The sequence below is a fragment of the Ictalurus furcatus genome, chromosome 15 (genome assembly GCF_023375685.1).
Source record: "Ictalurus furcatus strain D&B chromosome 15, Billie_1.0, whole genome shotgun sequence".
NCBI classification, from domain to species: domain Eukaryota; kingdom Metazoa; phylum Chordata; class Actinopteri; order Siluriformes; family Ictaluridae; genus Ictalurus; species Ictalurus furcatus.
This window is the reverse complement of record NC_071269.1, coordinates 21,842,100-21,869,766: the sequence shown is the minus strand read 5'-3', so window position 1 is coordinate 21,869,766 and position 27,667 is coordinate 21,842,100. Positions and strand designations below refer to the sequence as shown.

The 27,667-nt window shown below is 40.0% G+C and overlaps 1 protein-coding gene and 1 long non-coding RNA gene across 8 annotated transcripts; both read left to right on the top strand.

The window, feature by feature from the left end:
* The first annotated feature begins 1,871 nt into the window (after window positions 1–1,871).
* On the top strand, window positions 1,872–20,701 carry hmgn3 (high mobility group nucleosomal binding domain 3). 2 transcript variants are annotated; one of them, XM_053643846.1, is made up of 6 exons: window positions 1,872–2,071; window positions 6,067–6,117; window positions 6,616–6,645; window positions 8,894–8,944; window positions 13,143–13,247; window positions 19,507–20,701. In XM_053643846.1, the coding sequence occupies exons 1-6, from the start codon at window positions 2,057–2,059 to the stop codon at window positions 19,540–19,542; spliced, it is 288 nt and encodes a 95-aa protein (XP_053499821.1). In that variant the 5' UTR covers window positions 1,872–2,056; the 3' UTR covers window positions 19,543–20,701. The 2 variants fall into 2 exon arrangements, with proteins under 2 accessions (XP_053499821.1, XP_053499820.1); XM_053643845.1 differs by having other exon boundaries at window positions 1,880–2,071; window positions 13,140–13,247; window positions 19,507–20,697.
* A 72-nt stretch (window positions 20,702–20,773) lies between these two features.
* Window positions 20,774–25,464, top strand: LOC128619584 (uncharacterized). Of its 6 annotated transcripts, XR_008387960.1 has the most exons (5): window positions 20,774–21,130; window positions 22,070–22,377; window positions 22,471–23,535; window positions 24,733–24,797; window positions 25,033–25,464. It is a non-coding gene; the product is annotated as an uncharacterized LOC128619584 (long non-coding RNA). The 6 variants fall into 6 exon arrangements; XR_008387959.1 differs by lacking the exon at window positions 24,733–24,797; XR_008387958.1 differs by having other exon boundaries at window positions 24,733–25,464.
* Window positions 25,465–27,667: the final 2,203 nt, after the last annotated feature.

Sequence of the window (27,667 nt, the reverse complement as noted above, 5' to 3'; positions counted from 1 at the left end):
AATCGGTGTCGTAGACAAAAATATAATCGTGCCGACGTATTCATTTCTTTCACTAGAAAACGAACATTTTATTACAAAATTTTTTGTAAACGTACGACTCTGAGCTAAATATCCCGAAAAGCAGGCGATAAAGAGTCCAGCGTCGGTGTGAACTCCTTTATACTGTTTAAAAAGGACCTCAGGGAAATTCCTCAAGAAATCGGTCGAGAAAATGCCAAGAATACATTTCTGGAAATTCTAGGCGAAAAGAGCGTCTACTTTGAAGATGATAAAATATTAAATTATTTTGTTTTATTTTTTATCATTCTAAAATGTGGAAAAATAAAGAATGAGTGTGTCTAAACTTTTGACCAGTAGTGTGTGTATGTGTGTGTGTATATATATATATATATATATATATATATATATATATATATATATATATATATATATATATTAGTCCAGTCAATGTTTGAAAAAGTGCTTAGATAACTTGACTGTTTTTTTTCTCTTTTTTTTAGCAAAAGTGCTTAGATAATTTGACACGTTTTGTTAAGCATATTAATTTTAATATGTTTGGTCGATCATATATGTGCAGTATGGTGTATATGGTTTTATATCATGTAATTTGATTTGAATTAAATGGTTAAAAACAGTGTAGTGGATTGTAATTTCTGTATAGAACGACACAGTTGTGTAAACAGACAGGACCAGAAGGACACTGATTGTCCCACTGTACTGGATGGTTCTTCACTTGGGACTGGTTTAAGTTGTGTAAACAGGACTAAACACAGGAAAGCTCTGATTGTGCACACAGTAAGCTTCTAGAGGAGCATCCATGTTGTGTGATGTTGATGTTCAATGTCCTCCATTGTCAGGTCATTATACAGGGATGGGCTTTGTTGGCTCGTGCGCTGTTCTTTTAAATCACGTGTTTGACGCATGTGCACAAGGCTATAGATAGGTGTAATGTCCCATCACTCGAAGCTTTTGATATCCTAATTCGCATTAATGTCCATGTCAGTAAAATAAGTTTTTCAGGGTTATAAAACGGTTCATAACCTGGATGTCGAACAGCGCGTGAGTGGTGAACGGTGTTGGCGTCTAACTGTTAACGTCGCAAATATTGTGGGGTTTTTTTTGTTGTTTTTGTTTTCTTTTAGCTATTGTTATATTATTCTAAGATTATAATTCTAATTATGTGTTCATACATGTCCTATTTGTGTCATTTTTACAACGAAGAGATTTGGCCAAACTAGAAATACGTTTCCCAGAGACCCGAGCTTGCGGTGTCACGCGCGGATTGGCTGCTCGCAGGGTTGCCAGGTTTCGGTAAAAACTCCAAACTAGACACGTCTCAAAGAAATGAACAAAAAGACCAGAAAATAGACCAAAAAGTTTGAACAGTGTAAAAACGACACGCATTTTATTTCCTAATACTTCGCATATTAATCTCCCAGTCTTTGCTTTATGTGATAAAACAAATGCTTATGTATAGTGTAAACACACTGTCTGATTTTCTTTTTTCTTGTCGTTTACCATATAATATATTCCCCAAAATTGATTAGATTTCATTTTTAATGTATTACTTGTTCTTGAAAGCACTTTAAAAAAAACAACCACCCATGGCCATGATTTTTCCACAAGAAAACTTCTTTCAAAACTAGTGCGGTAAAAACACGAACCTGGCAACCTCGGCTGCTCGCCACCTTCTGCCTTCTGTCTTTCCTGCACCTTTAAACCCATCCTCTGCCCTCGCGCGGTGATTTGCTTCAGAAAAAAAGCGCGTAACCAGTCAGAGCGAGGGCCCCAACACGTGCAAACCAATCCGCGCGCTGGATCTATTTGCATATTAGCCCGGCGAGCCAATCGGAGCGCGAGTCGGCGGCTGAGCGAGCGCCAAGGTGTCCAATGGTGGCGCAGAGAGGTAGCATATTATTAACATGTTATTACAGGAGGTGTTTTAGATATTGATCCAGTATTCCGTCGTAGTTACAAACTCACTCACAGGCTAAAAACACGGACCTGTTAAACTCGACTGTTTAACGAGTGAAAACAAACAAAAGCGGGGGGAAAAATGCCCAAGAGGAAGGTAAGAAAATTCGTGTTTTATTATTATTATTATCATTATTATTATTATTATTATTATTATTGAAGCACAGTGACAGTATTCCAGGCGCTCGGCTTTCTCCGGTTATTATCTATCCAAAATGTCGAGCAGGTAAAAGCCAGGATTTAGCCTCAAGTTTTACAAATCAGTGCTGCTTTTCGGCTCATTACAGTTGGACGTTCATCACTCACACATACACACACTCTCTCTCTCTCTCTCTCTCTCTCTCTCTCTCTCACACACACACACACACAAATCCCCCAGGTCATATTTGTGCTTTCTGTTTTTAATTCAGTCGTCGTCAGTTGCAGGTTTTCCTCCATGACAGTGGCTCGGGCTTTTTATGAGCCACTTTGAGCTGAATGTCACTGATGCGATGCTCTGCGTCCATTTTGTTTTTCGCCTCCAGCTTTAAAACGCGACTTTTTAAGAAGACCGCCGGATCGCTGATCGATTTAGGAATCTGTTATTATTTATTTATTTATTTATTTAATAGCCCTGTTTGAACCGACACCCCCCTCTTCCTCCTCCCATGCCTCCTCCTCTTCCTCTCCTCACACACGCGCGCGCGCACACACAGCGCCGCACAGACCCGTATGTAAGCGACTGGCACATCAATCACACTCGCGCGTGCATCCGCCCTCGGGAGCGCGCCCGCGCGACACTAGCACGCTGCAAAAGAAAACAAACAAACAAAAAAAAAACCCCGTTCCAGAATAATTTGCGATAAACGGTGATTGATCATACAAAATGTGTTTAAACACGATAACACCTAAACACTTCTGTAGAGGACGGTAAAGATGAGCGTGAAAGGAAGTTCTTTAACCACAGACACGAGGCGCGCGCGTAAGTGTTAGTGTTGGGTCAGCGCTCTGTATTGGAAGTGAACTGTTCGCGCATGCGCAGAAGAGTCAGGTGGGAAAATGGGACGATTTAGTGCTGACGATAAGAATCATTGTTGAACATTATTTCACTTTATTGTACTGATTTACAATATAAATAATAATTAGTATAAAATGTTAGTTGGTTTTATTACCTATCGTCTACAACAGTTATTATTTTAATAATATAAAAAAACACTAATAATACTAGTAACAATAATATTATATCATTTCAATAATATTAAATACTGTTAAATCATAATTAGTAGTAATACAAACAAACACTCATTAGTTAATAATAATACAAATAATAATTATTATTATAATGATGATTGTTGTTAAATAATGAATACTGATATACAATAATTGTACTGGTGATGATAATAATAATGGTAATAATGATATTACTACAATTAATTATTTGAAAGCATTTTTTATTATTTGTTGTCTACACCAGTGTTTGTTTTATAATAAGAATAATATCAATAACCGCAATAATAACAATATTAATAACAGTCATATGAATCATTTCAATAATAAAATACTGTCAATATTAATCAGTAGTAATAGTAATAAAAATAAACACTCATGGATTATAGTTAATAATAATAAATATTATTATTGTAGTAATTATTACTATTATTGTTGTTAAATAATCAATATTGATATACAATAATTGTTGTACTGGTGAAAATAATAATAGTAATAATGATATTACTACAAATAATAATTATTTTAAAGCATTTTTTTATAATAATAATAATAGTAATAATAGCAATAACCGCAAAATAACAATAATATTAATCATTTCAATAATAAAATGCTGTCAGTAATAATCAGTAGTAGTAGTAATACAAACAAACACTTGTGGATTATAGATAATAATACTTATAATAATAATAATAATTATTATTATTATTAAACAATTAACTTTAATATAAATTGTTCTGCTGATAATAATGGTAATAATGATATAATTACCAATAATAATTATTTTAAAGCATTTTTTTAGTATCTGTAGTCCACATCAGTGTTTATTATTATTATTATTATTATTATAGCAGCATTAGTATAATCTTGTTTGGTGAGTGTATGTTTGTATAATTAACTTTCTTTTCATTTAAAGCCAAACATCTAAAACCTACATGTTTTCCAAACATGTGGAAATTCCATTAATTTCCAAAATTACACCTGTCATTATAAGACTGTTAATTATCCTCATACAGATGTTTTTCTTTCTTCTTCTTCTTCTTCTTCTTCTTCTTCTTCTTCTTCTTCTTCTTCTGCTTTAACGCATGTTTAACATGGAAAATATGTGGTAATTTCTAGCGCAATAAATTCACTAATTAAGATCAATACTACTAATAATAATCTAATAATAATAATAAATGTAACACACTGATGATTGTGTGTTATAGAGAGGGCTGTCGGGTTGAAATTTTCTGTTTTCTTGGGTTTATTACATATTTTGTGAATGTTTTCCTTCCCATAATAACGTAATAAAAATATTACATTACTTGCTTCCGTTCAGTTGGACGATTCTTACATTAAAATTTTTCATTTAAACAGTATGTTTTTAAAAAAACTGGATTTAAATTCAGTATGGTTTCACGTTGAAATCCGTGTAACATTAGTGAAACTAGTGAAGTCGTATATAAGGGTCAGTGGTGTGTTCGAGGTTGTATGTTTCTTACAACTTCGTACAACGTGTATGATATCGAACAAAATCCCACATCACGCTGATTCATTTAAATGTATACAAATGTTTCGAGATGAGGTCGCGACGGTATTGTGACTTAATGCGGTAGTGCAAGACGTACAGTGTAGCTGTAGCAGCACTGGAGACACCTGAAAACCACGCTTTGCCGATTTGTTTTCAGCTAAAGCAGCAGACAAAAGCAAACATAAAACAAAGACAATTCACCGAAGGGGAAAGGACGCAGGGTGTAAAGGACACACCGCTTTATTTGACCAATTTTCATTGTTGTGTTGATAAACAGGTTGTTCAGTAATAAAAGCGCAGGGGTAAATGTGCCGTGCGTTGTCAGTAATGTAATTTATAATAATGTATATTTGTATACTGTGGCCCAAGGCGCAATACTTTATTATTAATGTGCAACATCTGACGCTGATGCGTCGCAATAACACTCTGTAGCTCGATTGCACAGAGGTCAGAAACGACTTGTTCCGAATTCCCACTTCTGAGTTAAATCGAATGCAGCAATAGGCTTGCTGAGTTGCGTTGAAGAAAAAAAAAGGGGGTGGAGCCAATCAGCTCTGTTCAACATATGGGCGGAGCTCATTTCAGCACCAAAAAAGTCAACAGAAACCTAGTGAGCTCCAAATACACAGCAGCCGTATTGTGTTCTTTATATTACATTACTGATTACTACAGGTTTAGGAAAAGGTTCCCTGCTGAAAACAACAATAGAAAACATTCTAATGTTTTCCACTACGAATACCATTACAAACCATTAAACCAGTTAACCAATAAAACCAAATGTCAAAGGTGTTCTGTTGGTCCTAAATGGTGTCCACTAGACATAATAGGCCACCAATAGAAGGCAACAAATTACCAGTAGAGACCCACAGGGACCATTACAGCTTCCATTAAAAAAGTACAATTCCCATTATAACCATTAAAACCATTATGAATTCTATGAGGGTTTCTATTGTTTGTTTGTTTGTTTTTTTGTTTTTGATTTTTTCAGCAGGGTTACATTTTTACATCTAAACTGCAGATTTAAAACAACACATCTGGAAAATAAATAAAAACAAAAACACCACTGTTATTGCATTAGGTATTGTGTACTTCCTGTACATTAGGTATTGTGTATTTCCTGTAATATTTTAGATTTCATTGAAATAGGTTTATTAAAGATAATCATAATTATATTTTACTTTCTTGACGTTGTTACAGTGTGAATAGTAGATGTGTGTGTGTGTGTGTGTTTTGATTGGCATTACGTACCGCATAACAGAAAGTAAGCACAAGTGGCACACGGAAAATCAATACTGAGCACATGCTGACAAAGTGCTGGTTAAAATTCTAATAAATGATGCATATTGTGTGTGTGTGTGTGTTTCTTTCTTCAGTCACCTGAGGGAGCGGAGGGGAAAGACTCCACTAAAGTCACAAAGCAGGAGGTGAGTTCCACACACACACACACACACACACACACACACACACACACGCATGCATGAGCAAAGTGTAGTTATGTTGATTTCCATATTGCAGATTTTAAAATGGAGTTTAGCTTTCACTTTCTTGTCACTCAGAGTCCTTGAAAACCTTAAAAGTGAGACATGACTCAGAGAAACAGTCAATTAAACATCGTAGCGTCCTTCAGGTCCGTCGTTCTCGATAGCTATTAAAACCCGATGCACTTTTGTGACACGTATTTGCAGTAAACAATGTGAAATCAAAAAAAAATAAATGACTCACCCTCGTACATTAGGAGAGCGAATATTCATTAGGAGATGTTCATGTTCATATTCTTGTCGACTCTATTGGGGGCAGATTTTACGCTTTAAACATGTGCGTCATTATTAATAGCTTCAATAATGCTCTCAAGTAATGATTATACAATTTAATAATACAGATTTCTTTGTTGTTTTCTCTTTCTCTCTCTGTCTCTCTCTCAGCCCACTCGGAGGTCAGAGCGCCTGTCTTCGGTAGGTTTCTGCTGGATTATTCATGCGCTGTCGCACGAAATATGATGTACATTCAAAGGTGGACAAAAAAATAAAATCCGTTGTTTAACCCACCAGGTGAGCTTTATACATGCCGTTAAATACGCGTACACAAGATGGACGCCGTGCGTACCCTGTGGTCATTTGGTCTCAAAATTACACGACACATCCGCGCAGTGCAATACCAGCGTTGCGTCTCAAATCGTATACTTGTGTACTATTCTAGACCGTACTCGAATACTAACACTAACCAGTTTTCCTATTACAGTCAGCGTTTGCATGACTAGGTTTGAGTACCGTCCGTCTAGATTTTCTAGCTTAGTAAATGTTTTTTGAAGGCACGACGAGGGATTTTCAGTTTGAGACCGAGATCATGGCAACCGTCGCGACAACAGCAGAAAGCTTTAAAGCGAAACAGAGCTGGTGAATGTGTTTAATACGTCTGTGCATAATCCTTTAAAAGTACACAAAATACGCACGCGAGCGAGTACGAGAACAATGCCGCTCGTGTAGCAGTTGCGTACGCGCACGTACGGTACGTATGGCGAACGTGAAGTATGTTTCCATCTTCAAAGCTCCGGTGAGCTGAGTGACGTAACGTCCGGTACGCTAGTTAGATAGATAGGTACAGACTCAAGATGAAGAAATGTGTATATGATTACGTAGCACATCACGTGTGTTCCCTCGATATAAAGTCAGGAAGACGTCGGCGAGCGTTTCGGCTGGGAGATGCACTGTTATGTCCTCGAATCACACGTAAGACCAAGCACTGAGGTGCGTCACACCTGCATGAAGCACGTTATGTTTACATAAACACATACGCACCAAAAAAAAAAAAAACATCACTAGGAAAAGCAGTGTTTATTTATTTATTTATTTATTCACTTTCATTACGAATAAAGAAAAATGAATATCCTAGACACGAAATCTGCTTCTCCCAGGTAGGAGCGGAAAATCTGACGATCGAATATTGATATCGTGATAAAATATGTAAGAGATAATCCACGGCTAGGTGTGCGTTACACGTGGAAGAAAAGAAGCAAAGCGGAGTGCATTAAGATGGCGCACACCTGGCCGTGGATTATCCCGCTTAGCGCTGACAAGTTAAAGCTGTCACTGAAGTTTACAGCGCACAATTTGACTGAAAAGATAAAAATACGGGCTGATTTTTGTTTGTTATTTTATATACGGGTCGTTAGATCTAGAATTCAGCCCGCTCTAAATCATACACAGAGATAAAGTAGTGCCATGAGATTTATATTTATTTGAATGAATTAGAATAAATGAAGCCGTGAGTTTAACTACTGTATGCAGCTGTAACTGTACGTTACTATGGTTACAAGTGTTTATAGGCAGCGCGTTAATTTCGAACAGACCGGAAGGACCTGTGCACTATACGGTTTGAACGCACACCTTCCAGCCAATCAGAATCGAGTATTCAGACAGACTATGGTAGGATCATTGCTAAGCAAACTAAAAGTGTAGACTTTTTTTTTTTCTTCTCCTATTTATTCGTTCGTTTCGGTCACGTGTGAGAAAGATGCACGAGCTGTGTTTCTCCTAAGCTTCTCACGTGTTTTATTCACAGGTTAAACGTTTAGACTTCATATTGGAGTGAATCCAAACTCAGCCGGTGAAAGGAAAGGGCTTGGTTATGGCTAGTACGTCACGTACGTTTAGAATCGTGTGTAATGTATGATCTGGGAAAAGTGTACGACGCTTCGGCCGTGACTAGTTAGTATTTAATGTCACGGTTTTGAAAGTGCTAGTTTATTACGTAGAGCTGACGTGTACTCGGTGGCACTTGGAGGCATCCCGTATCCTGGACGTGTTCAAGGGCAGATCTGACCCCCAGGTTGCCGATTTCGTCTTCTAGGATGCCCGGTGTAGTGAATTCCTACATCACTCACGGCGCACAGCGTGGACAGAGTCCTGCTAAGCGCATCTGTGGGTGTATTATATACACCGCCTTTCTCACGGAAAACGTGCCAGGAAAAAAAAAGTCGCTTTAAAAGTCACTCAGAAGTCACTTTTTTTTTTTTTTTTTTTAAAGAATTACAAAAGCGCCTTACATCTACACGTTTCCGCTTTACCAAAGACGTTTATCTTATTTACGTAGTATATTATATTACATGTATTGAGTATACACTTGAATATATTTGAATGGTTTTTATAAATACTTTAATTTGTCATCTGTTTGCTTAATGCTCTTCATCTCTTTCATTAACAGAAACCGGCTCCTCCTAAAACCGAGCCCAAACCCAAAAAAGCTGCAGCTAAGGTACCAGCACACACACACACACACACACACACACACGTGCACATGTGAACCCACACACCATCACAGGTCAGATCCTCTTTCAAACATTGGCGTGTGTTTCGCGTGTTTGTTTCACTCTTACGTTGGATTTTAGTCCGATATTTTACATTAACTACAGCAATATATCTAAAACAAAATAAATACAAGAATTTATTTAGGTAAACGATAAAACCCACAGCCATCTCAGAGCTACCGGCCTTCACGCGGGATTGCGTCTCCCGCCTTCAATAAAAATAGCAGACAACATGTTTGAACGATGACACGGCTATCTGTAACCGGGAGCCAAGAGCCAATCAGAATCGGGCGTCCGTGAACTCGGGGTTGGTTGGCTTCACGTGTCTCGGAGGAAGAACGTGTCGGCGTTCATCTTCCCCAGGTGGTAGCTGATGTACGATAATGAAACGCTGGCTGGTGGGAGGGAATTGCCCAGCGGTAAACACCTCTTATGAAGCCCCGCCCCCTTCCACCACCTCACATTAGTCAGCGTTCGTCGCAAAATCAAGGAAACTCCACAGTAATCGGAGGAGCTTGGAATTCTTCAATTCTTCATTTTCCGCTGTCATGTGACGTCTTCACAACACGCATTCCGTCAAAGCCCTCTTTGATTGACCCTGCGAGATCCTGTACGGGCTGATCAGTAATCTGTCGATATTCCCGCTTGATGGATGAGCCGATCCGGCGCTCTAGCTCTACCGCTAGTTTTTGGAGAATGTTTTTAAATTCATTAACACGAACCAAAATCTCTCCGCGTACGTTCGACTTAGCCAAAGTTAGACGAGTATACATTTGACACCGTTTAAATGTATTTAATATCGAACGCCACGCTGTGACATAAACATTTGCTGCGTTTTTACTTTTTACACCGCAGTCCTTCCCGCCAACGCTTGTTACTTTGCTTCGGGGTTGGCATTGTACACGTTCACTTTTATTTTTTTCTTCTTCTTCTTCTTCTTCTTCTTCTTCTTCTTCTTTTCCAGCAACACGATCCAGTCTGTGTTTTCTTACCGGTTTGAGAGCCAAACAATTACGTAATCCGATGTGGAAATTACGCCATCGCCATAATTACAGCCATACAGAAATTTTTTACAAGCTTTACATCTGGCTCCGTGAAAAGAAAGTCCTCACCGTCGAAGATGACCAAATCCGTGCGTCGATCGATTCCGTCGCTGTTCAAACCCGAAAACAGGCTACGTTTTTTAAATTTAACGGCAGTCGAGCTCCCGTCACTCGAGTTGTTGTCACGGCGATCAAACAACCCCTCCCCCACGCTCCAGCTCCAGTTCCGTGGAGTTGAGTAGCTCTGCTGTGATCTCATCTTAAACACAAAGCTTCAGTGTTAAGAGTCTTATTCAGGGGAATAACAGCGGCTCTCGGGCTGTCCTGGGACACTGCTGAGATATAACTGCGAGAGCTTGGCTAACAGGAAGGAAAATAAACCCACTAGGTCATGGTGAAAACTTCGTAAAGCCACGACGAGGACGTATTAAAAGCTGTCGCTAAAGCTGCTAGACGGATAATTATGTAATACTAATCGCCCTTAAGGTTAACCGTAGCTTATACCACAGCGGGGTTCAATTCTCTAATCTGATCGGTCAGAAGGTTTGCTTTCTATAGATATAGATGAATAGATGAATATTCACGCGCTCATTCTAATACGCTATTGTTTCTATAGTAACAGCTCATACACAGTGGACACTTCAAATAATGCTCCATATAAAAGAGTAATAATAATCAGAGAAAATAAAAGCGTTGTTTTAACAAAGAGAAACATAACGTCATTGACGTGGTGGCGTTGATGTATTTATTTATTTGTTTATTTATATCATTTTTTTTTGTTAAGAGACGTTTATTTAAGGTTTATGGACGAAGTTTCAGGTGTCGGCGCTTTATAACAGTCATGGTGCTTTGCGACAGGAAAGTCTTCAGGACAGAGAAGTTTACTCTTTCCGGTTTCTCGGTAAAATGACAAGCTGTGTTTTAGAGAGAGAGAGAGCGAGAGAATGAATGTTCATCACAGCTGTAACATAAGTGATAACAGGAACTAACTTGTCTCTCGGACGTTCCACGGCATTGAATCTTAACTATAAACTGTTAAAGTCCCCATGAAGTAAAAATCGAAGTGTTTTTTTTTTTTTATACTTTTAAAGCATGAATACGTTAGCCTTAAGGTTATCTCTAAGCTAGTGCGCTCCAAAAGGGTGACAGAACTCGCATTTAGAAGATACATACGTAAAACTTTCCCAGTCTCTCTCTACCACCGATGTTGATGACATCATTCTGCACTTCAGCTTCTCATCAGATTTTCTGTCCATTCAGATACTCTGTAGAATCTGAAGTGTCCCGCCCCCAACATATCTAAAAATCCATGGTATTAACCGCCAAGTACGGCTTAACCCGGGTCGTGAGGTAAGCGGAAAAAAAGGGGGCTATTTAAAAAGGGGGGCGGAGTCACTCCATATGTTCCACCGTGACTTCCTGTTTCAGTGGCGCTTTCGTCAGCACGTCGAATAACGCCGCACGTTTCAAGACGCTTGTTCATTAATGAGTTAAACATCGTAACCGTTGGCAAATCGCTGCGGTACAGGCGGAATAAGACCGTGCGGTGGTAGGAAAATTACGCACCACATCTCACATTTCACACTTGCAAACGTTTCCGGATTGGAGTTTGGGATAAAAAAGTCCGTCTGGTTTTTGTAACTTCGCAGACTTCAACTTCAAAGTCCAAAACTGAAAGTCACAAATAAACGCAGTTCAAACAAACGCTAATTAACTTTAAATTCGGAAGATTGAATGAACACCGATGCACGTGACTTGTTATCTTTTTTTTATTTATTTATTTATTTTTCTTTAGCGCATGTGCAGTATACTGGGAGAAGATTTAAATGGTTTGTTATTATGGTCAATTCTTACTCAGTTAAATGTGGATATAGCAGGTCAAAGTTCTATGTATATGATTTACTTAAATATACTTAAATATTGAAATATTTCAACGTTTTCATATGAGCCAAAGGTTTAAAATAGAAATAGATTTTTAACTTGCAAATAGGTAACTATTCAAATGACTCAATTTACATGAAAACAAATTCCAGAGGTTAAGCCGAGACACAAGAATGGTGTTCTTTTAGATTTGTATGCATGTATTTCTTTTATTTATTTATTTTGCTCATATCAAAGTTACATCATTGAACGAGGCTAATTGTGTTCGAGTTAATTGCTTTAAACGTGTAAGGAGTATAACACTTGTGGGTGCGCAGATATAAGAAAAAAACAAAAAAAAACAATCAACGATTGGATGATGTGGCCCAGATTTTTTCTCCTCTCATACCATAGCAGTTTGCTGAGAATGACTATTTATTTATTTATTTTTCTAACAGACACGTCATACTTTTATTCCCCGTTTATAGTTAGATTTAATGTCGAACGTGGAAGTGCTGACACTGGGGACTCCTTCCATACATGTGGAATAAACATCTCCTTACAGAAAACATCCCAAGTCTACTGTCAGAGCTGCTGTTTGTGAAAATGACTCAAAAACCTCTGACCAATCAGAATCAAGTGCAAAAGAAAAGACAGACAAAATGCACAGGAATGCAATTTATCGAATTAGCAGTCGGAAATAAGATAATTATGTAGTATTAATATTATACTCTATCGGTCGAAAGTTTGGAGACGCTTCTTAAAAACGTAAAAAGCTTTTGATCTGAAGGTGTGTGATTAAATGTGTGAAATGGGTGTTGTAGACAAAAGTATAATCGTGCCGACATGTGAAGTTCTTTCATTAGAACACTAACATTTTATTTACAAAAAAAAATATATTTTTTTTTAAACGGACGACTCGGAGCGAAATATTTCCGAAAAGCAGCCGATAAGCGTCCAGCGTCGGTGTGAACTCTTAACTTTAACACTGTTTAAAAAGCACCTCGGGGAAATTCCTCAAGAAATCGGTCGAGAAAACGCCAGGAATACATTTCTGGAAACTCTAGGCGAAAAGGGCGTACAGGAAATATAATAAAGTAACAGATTTACTTGTAACTTTCCACCTTTGTTTACTTTACGCTCAGCTTCCGCCCTGTTCGTACCTCCTGAAAGCTCGGTGTGATTCTGCAGTGTTGTTTAGTGTCGAGTTGAGACACTGAGTCCCGATTGCTGTTTGCAGAAGGCATCTGACGACAAAGCGGCGAAAGGAAAGAAGGGCGGAGCCAAAGGGAAGAAGGAGGAGAAAGAGGCGGTGCCCACTGAGAATGGAGAGACCAAGGCAGAGGGGGTGAGAGAGAGACTTAAATCATTTTTATTAAATCGTTATTATTACTTAACCTGATCAGTCTTTGTTGATGCAAATGAAAAGCTTTGGATTTAGGCATTTTTACAAAGCATTATGGGTAATATGATTTGTTTAACGGGCGTGATTGGGGTGCCATTTGTGTCGCACTGATATTGCATTTATTACTAAGTCTAAATAAAGACAAAAGATTATTTTAAACACCGGAAGTGTGTTTAAAATAATTATACCTGCTGTATTTGCATATTTCAGTTGAGTCGCTTAATAAAATCTTACCTACAATTGGAAAACTTTCCAAATTCACAATACTGTAAAGTGCAATTTATCGTAAATATCATCATAAAAATACTTTTTAAAAAATCTTTTTTTTTTTTTTTTTTGCATGGATGTGCGAATCCATTTAACACCGAAACTTTTCCACGAGTCGTCCGTTACAGGTGATGAAAAATGTACGTTTTATACGCACGCGTCCGACAACGACCTCACCCAGCTCCGTTACCTGAACACATTCGCCCCTGTGAAATATTTGGCGTGTTCCACAAGTCACGCGATCGACAGGAATTTCCCGACGATCACGGGAAGAAGAAAATCCAATTCTCTTATATATCGTGTTCCTGAGTGACAAGGTCGACCCTGTTAGGCAGACTATAGGCTGACGGTAAAATTATTCATAAGAATAACGTTAGAATGTTCTTTAAGTCGTCACGACGGTAGCATGGATCCTGCGCGGTCTCTCCAGGATGTCGCGATCGCAGAAATAACCGCGAACTCAAGCAAACTCGCCGCTATACGGAGGAACTTGTTAAATTACCGCAGATTCGGGCCGAGACGCGTCGCGTGACGCCGTCACAACGCGCGTTCAGCCGAAGCCCGCTTACGTTCGCGTGCGTCGAACACGAGTACAGCTAAACCGTCTCGTTTACCAACAAACATCACTGTGAAAGACCGTGCAAGACTATTTACAGACAAGACTAATTACAATTTCTCCAAATTCAGGGAATTCTCCGCAAAAAAACAAAACAAAACACAAAAACAATGCAAATTTTGGAAATAAGACGCAGCAAAATCAAACGTTTTTTGGCCACAACAATCACATAAACCTCTGAGAAATCCTGTACGGACGGGCTGCTTAACCACATTTAACTACCATGTTGTTGCGTTAGTTTACCGTTGAACGTTTTCTTCGATTCAACGTTTTATTATATTACTGGCAGCGCAGTCATGAAAACATCCTTTGCACAACAGTCATGTGGCTTTCTGTAACAGCGTTAAGCAACGTCTCTTTATTCTGCCGTCTAACAGCAAAGCGACGTTAAGAGTAACATCAACAGGAAATAGTTCTAGTCTTTCTGCCTTTCTGTTCGAGCAGCAGCATGAACATTCATCATATTCATATATATCTAACGTTCATTCCCCAACCCTCTTTCTCTCTCTCTCTCACACACACACACACACACACACACACACACACACACACACGTAGATCTGCATCTCTCGTTCGTCTGTCACCGTGTCAGCTCCGAGAAGTCCCTCCCCCACCCTGCTGTCCGTCACAGGAAAGAAGGAGACAGTGAGAGTAAAGGGTACGAGAGTGAAGAGTGACGCTGCGGTGTGTGTTTGGATGTGTCACTGTGTTCAGCTGTAAATCTGCGCTGTGTGTTAGCTGCATCCGGAGCTTCTCAAAGCGTGCAAGGCAGAAATTCCTTACGCTGAATCCATTAGTTTGAGATAAAACCGACGGCCGGTACTTTTCTTTCTTTCTTTCTTTCTTTCTTTTCTTTTAAGATTAGGTCACAATCGCGTCCTTAAAGCGTCCCGGGAAATTACAATCGGTTTTTCGGAGGTTCTTTTATGTACCTGTCCCTTAGTGTTCTGGACACCACTACAGTGGTACGGTATGTCTAGGGAGAGAAAATAGTTTAGAGGATATTCCCGTTTTATAGTCTGTCGCTTTGTAAGACGTTTATAAAACGTCCGCATCTGGTCAAAACTTTGATTATCCAATTTAGGACAATATGACAATATAAGGGTGACGTGAATTTCATGACAAATGATGTCACGATACGCTTTTCTGGGATCTTTTCATAATTTTTTAAAAATATCCATTTAAATACAAGCCAATTGGTAGCAGTCGAATCGCTGTTAAAAATTATTATTATTATCATTGTATTTAAAATTTCTTTAAAACTTCTGAATGTTCATTTTTGTTTACGTTAAAATTTCTAAATGTTCATTTTTATTTTTTTATGTTAAATTTCTAACTTCAAAATTTAACGAATTAAATGTTTTCTCCTTTTGAGACTTAAATTCTGCTGGATTTTTCATTAATAGAATTATATATATATATATATATACATATATATATATAGAGAGAGAGAGAGATTGATTGATTGATTGATTGATTTTTGTCATATCGCCCATCCCTAGGTGTAATATAATATACATATATTTTACAACTAGGGCTGGGCGATATGACAAAAATATCATATCACGACACTTGAGAACATTTCTACGATACATGATGCGTATCGCGATATATAATTTAGCTAACAAACCGTCTGCAAAACAGCAGTAAAACAAACATGAAACCGTTAAACTGAGTTTGACGAAACTTTTCTTGAACGCCTACAAAAACGACGTAAAATCAACAAAGTCCATTTAGTACCATTTAATTTGTAATTACTAAAACTGTAAAAAAAAAAAAAAAAAATACATCACCATACCAATGATATCTCAGAAAAGTGTATCGTGTAATCATTTATCACGATATCGACCATGTCTCGATATATATCGCCCAGCCCTAATTAAAACATATTTTAGACATTTTAGTTTTCCGTGTAAATGAAACTCCTGTATTGCTGACCGTTTGAGAGCGAACCTATATATTTGGATTCATTTTTTGTCATATCGCTTACCCACTAGTCCAATTAAATGCTCTCTAGAACGTATGTCCAACCCCCAGAGTCGGGTCTTGCTCTACAGCAGTAGCTTGTTAGCAGTAAACGTGATTTGTTTCTGCGTCTTTAACAGTTCACATTTCCAACCAAAAATGAATATTCATTTTGGAAGACGGAGGAATTTGTACACGCTTGCGACTGTATGACAGGTGCTTCCCGGAAGTGTTTTAGCAACTTGAGTTGGAAAATGTCGCTCCGTCAGACTCAACAAGAACGCCATTCCCTTTTTAAACACCGTCAGGGCTTCTCTATCTGTAAGAGTAGGTAACAAGGACTCGTCGATCTCTTTGCTCTTCTCGATATTTAGCGAGCTGGCTAAGCTAGCTGGCAGGTTTGTTTAGATACGGCGTATCTCGAACGCTGTTGGCTGTTGTGTAAGTCAGACAAGCAGATTAATGCCATGTCACTCTGAATTTCAGAAGGAAATATATACTGGGCATACTGAGTCAAATAACGGTTAAGAAGCCATTTCACGAGGAGGTATTTGTAAATAAACCGGTGGTGGTAAGATCCAGAATTAATGTCCGTTTGTTAGCTAGGCTGTTTATGAGGGTGAAAATGATGCCGCGGTATAATATTTATTACTTTAAGTACCGTCCCTGTAGAAACTTTTCAAAGCAATTTCTGCACGACGTAATGTGCAGTTAGAAATATTACACTGAATGTTGCTGATCCATCACAGGGTCTGTTTTTTTGCTGTAATAGAAGGTTGTAGTATTTTATATGATAGATGAATAGGTCTGTCAGCGTTAACGTTTATAGTGCTTTGCGTTGTATTCACACGTCACTCTGCTGCGAGGTGAACATGGCTCGAAGCCAGCTTAATTATACGGGATGTTGATCATTCGTTCAGATAAACCTCTAACTACCCGATGCTGAGATTGTGGATTTTTGCACGTGCCTAATATTAATTTAGTACTGGATGTTGGCCAATACGGAGATTGATAATGGTGTCATGTCAGCAATTAAAATGAGATCAGCGCATCACTAGACGTGCGATAGCGCAGAGCAAAATGAAATGTATACGATAGTCCGAGTACGCCAAACGTAGTCAATTAGCTGAGACGCGTTAAGAGCGTAAATAATGCTTTTTACGAGGCCGTTTGTTAAAATTTCCACACAGCAATCGCTTTTCATGTTGTTGGCAGAAGAGTGGATGTGACCTTCTGTCAGGTGTAACATATGACGGGCTCAGCAAAATGAAGCAACTCGGAATTATTGCTATATATGTATTGTTATTCACATTGTGTTTATATTAGAAACAAAAACTCACCAGACAACCTTCCTTTGACTGGTCGGCCTTTTCTCTGAATTTCTCTTTGGAACATCAGTGAACTGCAGTGAAGATGAGCACTACACCAACAACATTCCGTCTTAAACCCTTCCCAATCTGATAACGTTTCAAGTTATCAGAAATGGAAGTTTAACAAAGCCATTTTTTGTTGACAAACAATAATGTTTGCTTTTACTGCATGTAATCTGTTCTTCACAGCAGAGGTGTACATGAGGACTGCGATCTCTTGGCCCACAACAAAAAAGTCACAGGAATGGGTGGTTTTTACCGTCGTGTAGAAAACCTTTCGAAGTTTTGAAGCTCGCAAAACAAAGACAGGCAGTGTTGATTAACCTGGGAGCATGTTGGATGCTGCTGTGAGACACGTTTAGCACGTTCATTCTTCCATCTTCAGTAAATATATTGCTTGGTCAGAATTCTTCTGGGAGTTGGTGGGATTGGTCAGTATTACTTTGGGAGTTGGTGGGATTGGTCAGAATTCTTATGGAAGTTGGTGGGATTGGTCAGAATTCTTCTGGGAGTGGGTGGGATTGGTCAGAATTACTCTGGGAGTTAGTGGGATTGGTCAGTATTACTCTGGGAGTTGGTGGGATTGGTCAGAATTCTTCTGGGACTTGATGGGATTGGTCAGTATTACTCTGGGAGTTGGTGGGATTGGTCAGAATTCTTCTGGGAGTTGGTGGGATTGCTCAGAATTACTCTGGGAGTTGGTGGGATTGGTCAGTATTACACCAGGAGTTGGTGGGATTGGTCAGAATTACTCTGGGAGTTGGTGGGATTGGTCAGTATTACTCTGGGAGTTAGTGGGATTGGTCAGAATTCTTCTGGGAGTTGAGGGGATTGGTCAGAATTACTCTGGGAGTTAGTGGGATTGGTCAGAATTACTTTGGGAGTGGATGGGATTGGTCAGAATTCTTCTGGGAGTTGAGGGGATTGGTCAGAATTACTCTGGGAGTTAGTGGGATTGGTCAGAATTACTTTGGGAGTGGATGGGCTTGGTCAGAATTACTTTGGGACTTAGTGGGATTGGTCAGAATTCTTCTGGGAGTTGAGGGGATTGGTCAGAATTACTCTGGGAGTGAGTGGGATTGGTCAGAATTACTTTGGGAGTGGATGGGCTTGGTCAGAATTACTTTGGGAGTTGGTGGGATTGGTCAGAATTCTTATGGAAGTTGGTGGGATTGCTCAGAATTACTCTGGGAGTTGGTGGGATTGGTCAGTATTACTCTGGGAGTTGGTGGGATTGCTCAGAATTCTTCTGGGAGTTAGTGGGATTGCTCAGAATTACTCTGGGAGTTGGTGGGATTGGTCAGTATTACTCTGGGAGTTATTGGGATTGCTCAGAATTACTCTGGGAGTTGGTGGGATTGGTCAGTATTACTCTGGGAGTTGGTGGGATTGGTCAGTATTACTCTGGGAGTTATTGGGATTGCTCAGAATTACTCTGGGAGTTGGTGGGATTGGTCAGTATTACTCTGGGAGTTGGTGGGATTGGTCAGTATTACTCTGGGAGTTATTGGGATTGCTCAGAATTACTCTGGGAGTTGGTGGGATTGGTCAGTATTACTCTGGGAGTTATTGGGATTGCTCAGAATTACTCTGGGAGTTAGTGGGATTGCTCAGAATTACTCTGGGAGTTATTGGGATTGCTCAGAATTACTCTGGGAGTTATTGGGATTGCTCAGAATTCTTCTGGGAGTTGAGGGGATTGGTCAGAATTACTCTGGGAGTGGATGAGATTGGTCAGTATTACTCTGGGCTTTGGTGGGATTGGTCAGAATGTTTGCTTTTTTTGGCATTGCAGTGTTCATTCAAAGTTACATGTGTATCGGTGTGTCTCCTTTCTTATGTGTGTTTGTAAGAAATTGTCTAGTAATGACGTACTAACCCGTGTGGTTTGGATTTAACAGGATTAACTAACAGTCTCTGTTACATTTTCACAGCTGGAAGATTCAATAATCTTTTTTTTTTCTCTCTCTTGCTCTCTGTTCAGGAATCCACTGAGGCCGAGGCAGATGCTAAGGAGTGACTCTAGTTGGTTTTCTGGGGAACGGAAAAGACATTTTTTTATTCTTTATTGAGTATTTTGTAAGATGCTAACTTTTTTTAGACTTGTCATCGTAGATTTACTTAGCAAGCTCACACTCCCCCCAGAAGTCCCCGTTCTACTCTGTTATCACCGGATCGGACAGATCTGTCGATGAAAAAACAAGAAAACTCTTCTTTTTTCTTTTTTTCTTTTTTTTTTTTTTCTTAAATGTTTCACCACCAGCAGCAGCCATATCAGTTCGTAACTTTATAGTCAGTCGGAAACCTGCGTCCCTACGTCCCATCCAGTAACGTAACAACACGTGCTTAATGTTTGTGCCGTGCTGAATGAGTCGTCTGGTCATTCAGGCTCACCAGTTAAGTGTGTATTCTGAGTCTTCTGGGTTTTTCAATTATAATCACTTGTATAATGTATGATTATAATAATAATAATAATAATAATAATAATAACGTCGCTGAATGAGAAAGATTGCGACTAAAAGGGAAAAAAACAATTGTTTCCAAATTGTTTTTTTTTTTTTAATCCTCTTTATTGGGCAGATCGGGACTCGGATTGGGACTCTTTTTATTTTTTTATTTTTTTATTTTTAATTTGCTGAGTTAAATATGACCCTTAATGTAATGGCACATAACCATAGCAATAACCACAGGGTGCTGAGAGTGACGTTCGTTCTGAAACTGAACCTGACATGCTTCTGGAGGTCCGCCTGCCTGGCTGGTTTGGGATATTGTCTGTGAAAATGTTTTCAAATAAAACCATGAAAGAAAAAAAAGTGCTGTGTGTGTGCGCGTGTGTGTGTGTGTGTGTGTGTGTGTGTGTGTGTGTGTGTGTGTGTTTATAAACATTCGTGCTTCACTTCCTGAATGATATTTGCTTGCATAGAGGCACAAGTTTCTGGTTCCCTGGTTTGAGTTTAGAGTTTAAACCTGATAGAAAACCGGTGAAGATCCGACCAGAAGCCACAAAGGCCTTTCATTAGGTTTCTGTACACGTGACACAGGCACATGATCCTAAACTATCACTTTCACTCACTTACACACACACACACACACTCACTAAATACAACTGCTGATGTCAGGAAGTGAAAGGTCAGCAGTGTTACAAAGGATTGGGAACACAAGGGGGAATTTAAAGGCCTGGCTCACGTTGGTTGGCCATGAAATCAGCCAATAAACTCTTCCTCTGTGAAGAATCGGAAACGGAACCGGGTTCATTTTGTCCGAGCGTAGATACAAAAGTGAGCAATCAAGACAGGACTTGTCTCGTATGTTTAAGGGGTTAATAAAACAATCATTTCAAATTTGATATACGATAAATCATTTTAAACGATTGTAGTGGTGTTGCTATGGAAATGCAAACATAAGAAGAATATCGATACCGTAGTGTTGTGGAATTCTCCATTCTGATTGGTCAGAAGCTGTTTTTCCATAAGAACAGCTCTACAGGATGATAAATGATCATTTCTTTATAGTAACGACTTGCCCAGGTTTATATGGTGGAGGAGACTTTTTTTTTTAAAGCATTTCTGGAAGGAGTCTCCAGTGTCAGTGCTTTGTACCAATCGGAGGTAAAGTTATAACTTGACGTTTTCCGTAACAGAAAAAGTCCTTTGCAGTTTCTTTTCAGCCTGACAAGCTGAGAGAGGAAAAAAAAAGACGCCGGTGAGGGAGCGACAGTGAGCTGTTTATAGCTGCTATAACGCAAGTGATAACAGGAACTAACGTTTCATGGACGTTGCACAACCTTAAATGTAACTATAAATGGATACAAGTATGACGTATCATTCTTTATCGTTCGTGTTGGTAAACTGCTGTATAAAACACTACGAGACACGCTGTTATTAGAGAATAATCGACTCTAGGGTTGTAACAATACATCGAGCCTCATCACATCAACCCAAAAGCTCATTATTTTCCTAAAGCGGCATACTCCCAAGTATTTTATTCCTTATATATTCACCAATATTAATAACATATTGTTTTCTCACTGCTCTAAAGCACCAGCATCAGTTTATTTCCAAGACCTTCAAGACCTGACTCACATAGAAACAACCCGAAGCACACACTTAGGCATTTTGAACTAAATAATGATATCACTCGGTCTATGTATGCGGACGGGAATATGTGGTTAATGCTCTCTAATTACATACGTCAGAAAACAGATGTTCAGATCGCTCTAGGTTTTGTTTTATTGATCTTAGACCCTATAATTATATTGGATGGTTAGGACCAGGGGACCAGAAGTCCTGTGTGGTTTGCTATAATGGTGCATTGGTGTGAGTTAACTTCTGACTTTAGGCTCAGGAGGGGGAAAATAGTGTCTAGCGACAAAAAAAAAACAAAAAAAAAACCCTTTGGAGTCAACCTAAATCTTTAAAGTCTTGATAACCACTTAAAGTTGTAGCTTAGTATTTTGCTATTCATCTAATTATTATTATTAGTAGTAGTAGAAGTATTCAGTAACAACTAATCCATCCATCTTTTATACCGCTTATGCTTTTCTTCAGGGTCACAGGGAATCTGGAGCCTCTCCCAGGAAGCATCAGGCACAAGGCGGGGTACACCCTGGACAGGGTGCCAATCCATTGCAGGGCACAATCACACACCCATTCATACACTACGGACACTTTGGACATGCTAATCAGCCTACCATGCATGTCTTTGGACTGGGGGAGGAAACCGGAGTACCCGGAGGAAACCCCCGCAGCACGGGGAGAACATGCAAACTCCGCACACACAGGGCCACGGTGGGAATCGAACCCCCGACCCTGGAGGTGTGAGGCGAACGTGCTAACCACTAAGCCACCGTGCAACAGTGAGTGTAGTTGAGAGCGAAATGTACACTGCTCAGCCATAGCATTAAAATCACTGACAGGTGATGTGAATAACATTGATTATCTCGTTACAGTGGCATCTGTCAAGGCAGTGAGTGAACAATGAGTGCTCGAAGTTGATGTGTTGGAAGCAGGAAAAATGGGCGAGTGTAAGGATCTTAGCGACTTTGACAAGGGGCAAATTGTGATGGCTGGACGTCTGGGTCAGAGTATCGCCAAAACAGCAGGTCTTATGGGGTGTTCTAGGTATGCACTGGTTAGTACCTACTAAAAGTGGTCCGAGGAAGGACGATCGGTGAACTTGATGTGCGTTGGGAGCGATGGCTAGCCCGTCTGGTCCGATCCCACAGAAGAGCTACTGTAGCACAAATTGCTGAAAAAGTTCATGCTGGCTCTGATAGAAAGGTGTCAGGACACACAGTGGATCACAGCTTGCTGCGTATGGAGTTGTGTAGCAGCACCCCGGTCAGAGTGCCCATGCTGACCCCTGTACACCGCTGAACGCTCCTACAACGTGCACGTGAGCATCAGAACTGGACCGTGGAGCGATGGAAGAAGGTGGCCCGGTCTGATAAATCATGTTTTCTTTTACATGATGTGGACGGTCGGGTGCGTGTGCGTCGCTAACCTGGGGAAGAGATGGCACAAGGATGCACTTTGGGAAGAATGCAGTGTGACACTCTGGGTAATGTTCTGCTGGGAAACCTCAGGTCCTGGCATTCACGTGGATGTTACATTGACACGTACCACTTACCTAAACATTGTTGCGGACCAAATACACACCTTCATGTCAACAGTATTCCCTCATAGCAGTGGCCTCTTTCAGCAGGATAATGCATCCTGCCACGCTGCAGAAATTGTTCAGGAACGAATTGAGGAACATGACAAAGAGTTCAAGGTGTTGACTCGGCCTCCGAATTCCCCAGATCTCAATCCGATCGATCATCTCTGGGATGTTCTGGACAAACAATTCCGATCCATAGAGGCCCCACCTCGCAATTTACAGCACTTAAAGGATCTGCTACTAATGTCTTGGTGCCAGATACCACAGCACACCTTCAGAGGTCTTGTGGAGTTCATGCCTCGACGGGTCAGAGCTGTTTTGACGGCACAAGGAGGACCGACACAATATTATGCAGGTGGTTTTAATGTTATGGCTGATCGGTGTAAGTCTGTAACCTAGCGATTCAGGGAATTTGTGGCGTTAAAAGTAGAAACACTAGCTTTTTCACAGAAAGCTAAATTACATTTACTTCAACAAACCCCAAGTTAAATAAATCTCCGACACACAAATGTGCCTCGTCAGCCTATGTATATTGATGTGCAAATGATCCAAAGTTGAAAAAAGCTGCAATTTTATCACAGACAGTTTAATATAATACGTCCCAACCTGACTAAACTCACCAAAAAGTCATGCTAGACAGTTGGGTGGCTGTGTTAAATGATACAACATATCTCTTACTACCATGTTTTACTGTTTATGACTAACATGTTGGCACACGTGCTTACGACCAAACTGCCAACGTACACCATTTTGTGTAGTGTTGTGGAGGAGTTTATTTTGTAGCCTTTGATCAGTTTAGGAAAGTTGAATTGCATTTACAAAGCTGCTTAAAAACCAGAATTATTTCTCCACCTGGAAGCCACGTCAGTTCTTTCTAACTGCACCAAATGGAGTTTTTGCATCGCCAGTCTTCCTGTTCTGCCCTGGTCACGCCCGATTCACGAAGAGACGTGAGCCAAAACTTGATGGTGCTTTAATTTCTTTCGAGAGGAAACGACTTGAGTGCACGGCTTAGTCAAAGTGAGAAACCGTCGCTGCAGTGGTTTTGTCGTGTCACTTTAAAGAAAACGAGGGCTGAAACCTTCACTTGGAAATCCGAGTCGGTGTCAGTGAATGAGAGCGAGCGATATTACAGGGTTAAATAAAAGTAAAGATGCTTCGATATGCAAATACAGGCCATGAGACGTCAGTTTACCAAGAAAAGGGAAAGTGCTGTGTGACATTGAACAGAAGGCTGTTTCCCGTCCGCTTATTCGTAGAATCTGAATTTCTCAGCGGTTAAAAGCGTAGGCGTTATGGAAACTACCACGCAGTAGAGTTTATTCTTGAAAACTCATACCACAGCGCTGTCGAATTCTCAAATCCGATTGGTCAGAAGGTGTTCTGACTGTCGTGACCAATCACATGGTTATATTAATGCACCTGTTCTGATACATTCTCGTTTCTATAGTAACAGGCTCCATATAATCTATAATAACTATAATAACAACCAAATAAACATCCATCCATCCATCCATCCATCCATCCATTTTCTATACCGCTTATCCTACAGGGTCGCGAGGAACCTGGAGCCTATCCCAGTGAGCATGGGGCGCCAATACCACGACGGGATACCAAGTAAACAATGTGTTTTTATTTAACAATAAAAACAACAAGCGTATAATCGTAGATATGGTGACATTTTCTGTCCGTCGATGTTTATTTATTTGGTGTTTTTGGAAGGAGGCTCCAGTGTCAGTGCTTTTGTAACAATCGATACGTTTTCCACCATCTTTGTTTATGTTTTGCGGATTCTCTGTAAGATGATGCATTGTTGCACTATTTTTTTTTTTTTTTTGTCTTTTAACTTCAGGAGAAAGGAAAGGGGAAAAAAAAGACACCGATGAGGGAACTGTTTATGGCTGTTATACCAGTTTGCCAAATTGCCTTGAAATATGATTTCTAAAAACACTCGCTGTCATAAGGAAACAATCAGCGGCGGTGTGACGTGACGTGACGTGACGTGACCCGACGCGTACATCTTCAAGGTCTCCAGAACAACCGTTCGACTCACTGACCGCTGAACACAGAATTGAATCAAAGCAACACTAAACATGCCTTTTGCTAATGCTTGGCTTGGTAACCTTTGACCCTTATTTGGCCTTTGGACTGCTTCTGACCTCCAGTGGTTGAGCAAAGCCACTACACATCATTGCTTTCATGACAAACAAACAAACGAAAAATCAGTTTCAGACTGACTTGTAACGCTTAAAGTGTCACTGGAATAAAGCTTTGTTGTATGATATGAGTGCGTTCTGCGTTCCTTCGCTCGGTTTGAAGGGTTTCAGTTTTAAATCCTAACCTCCTTTCTCTCTCACAAGTCCACTCTTATAAGGTGGTACCATGCAGTGGTGCTCTGAAGGTATCTTTCACCTAGAAAGGTGCATAGAGTGGATCTTTAAAGCTTTATTCTAAAAGGTGTATCCACTATCTCTACATTTCCAGGTGAAAGATATATTCGCATGTTAAACACACGTTAACATGGGATGATATCGCTTAATCGATTTTTTTTTGTGCAATGAGAGCACACAGTCCATTAAATCATTTAGACCCCCACCACTCAACCCACCCAGTGTATTCCTTATTCATCTCAAGCACAAAACATCGCCGTGACTCAGACAGACCTTCACAGAAGAATGAGGTAATACTTATATCTGGAGTCAAACTCAGTTCAGAGTCTGAGCAAAATGCATTTACATCCGTGTCCCAGAGAAGAGACGCGTACACGAAGAGCCAAAAAGATCTTGACCCGAATTAAATCAGACCAGAAGCCGCATATTATCTTTACAGCAGCGATACCAGAGCTGTTATGGTTATAGGAAACGTGGCTCTTAGTGGAGTCGGTTCAGTCGTTTAAAAAGTATGCAGACAACAGAGAAAGTGTGTTTGATGAGTACAGTATGCATGGCCATGACTAACTATGCGGACATCGAGGTATAGTTTGTTTTTTTGGGGTTTTTTTTTTTTTTTATACCTCCCATGTATCTCCAGCTGTCAAATTGAATGTAGAAACATGGTGTAGTCTACAGTACAGAAAGACTTGCATTCCAAGACAGTGATGTTTGGTTCTCAACTTTATTTTTGCCACGTAGCCTTTATGAACCACAGAAAAGTCTTCGTTTCCCTGTCGCAGCATCTCTGTAACATGATGCACTGTTGCAATTATTTGGTCTTTTAACTTCAAGAGAGAAAAATAAACGCTGAGGGAACGACTGTTTATAGCTGCTACGACATAACTGATAACTGGTTCTGTAAACAGTCCACAACGTTAAATGTAGATCCATCCATCCATCCATCTTCTATACCGCTTGTCCTCTTCAGGGTCACGGGGAAACCTGGAGCCTATCCCAGGGAGCATCGGGCACAAGGCGGGGTACACCCTGGACAGGGTGCCTTAGTGTACGGTGATTTAGCGGTTAGCACGTTCGCCTCACACCTCCAGGGTCGGGCGTTCGATTCCCGTCACTGCCTTGTGTGTGCGGAGTTTGCATGTTCTCCCCGTGCTGCGGGGGTTTCCTCCGGGTACTCCGGTTTCCTCCCCCAGTTCAAAGACATGCATGGTAGCCTGATTGGCGTGTCCAAAGTGTCCGTAGTGTATGAATGGGTGTGTGAATGTGTGTGTGATTCTGCCCTGCGAAGGATTGGTACCCTGTCCAGGGTGTACCCATGCCTCCTGGGAATAAGCTCCAGGTTCCCTACAACCCTGTAAGATAAGCGGTATAGAAAATGGGTGGATCCATAGATGGATGGATGGATGGATGGATGTATTTTTTGCCAAATTGCTGTTATATAAGATTTATAAAACACTTGAGTACATGCTATTATAGAAAAAGAATCAGCGGCGTTGTGGTGTAACGTGACCCGACGCAGAGGTTTTTAAGGTCTCCAAAACATCCATTTGACTCACTAACCACTGAATACTTAAGACGTATGCAGACGACAGAGATGTGTTTGTGTTTGATAAGTACGCATGGCCATGACTAGCTATGAGGACACAGAGATGTAGTTTTTTAGTTAGTTAGTTAGTTTTTTTACCTCCAACGTATCTCCAGTTGTCAAACTGAACGTGGAAACGTTGATTAGATGGTGGCGGAACGTCGTCTACTAGCACGTGTGAGATATTACCTTACACAAGTGCGATTTTTTATCTCGCTATTGCAAGATATCTCGCAATTGCGACGTTGTGTCTCGCACTTGTGAGTTACTGAGACTACGTGCTATCCTCTAACCCTATCCAAACCACACCAACATCGCCAGAATGCTCTCCTATTTAGCCTGACACGCTCCAGTTCCTGCTGAGAAGAATACGATTGCGAGTGTGATATTGTTTTTATACACCACTTCTATCTACAAGGAATTAATATTGAGTAACTGACACTTCAGACACAATATGTCCAAATATTTCGCTATAATTACAGTAGTTCCCAAAGAAGCCAAAGCTAGATGTC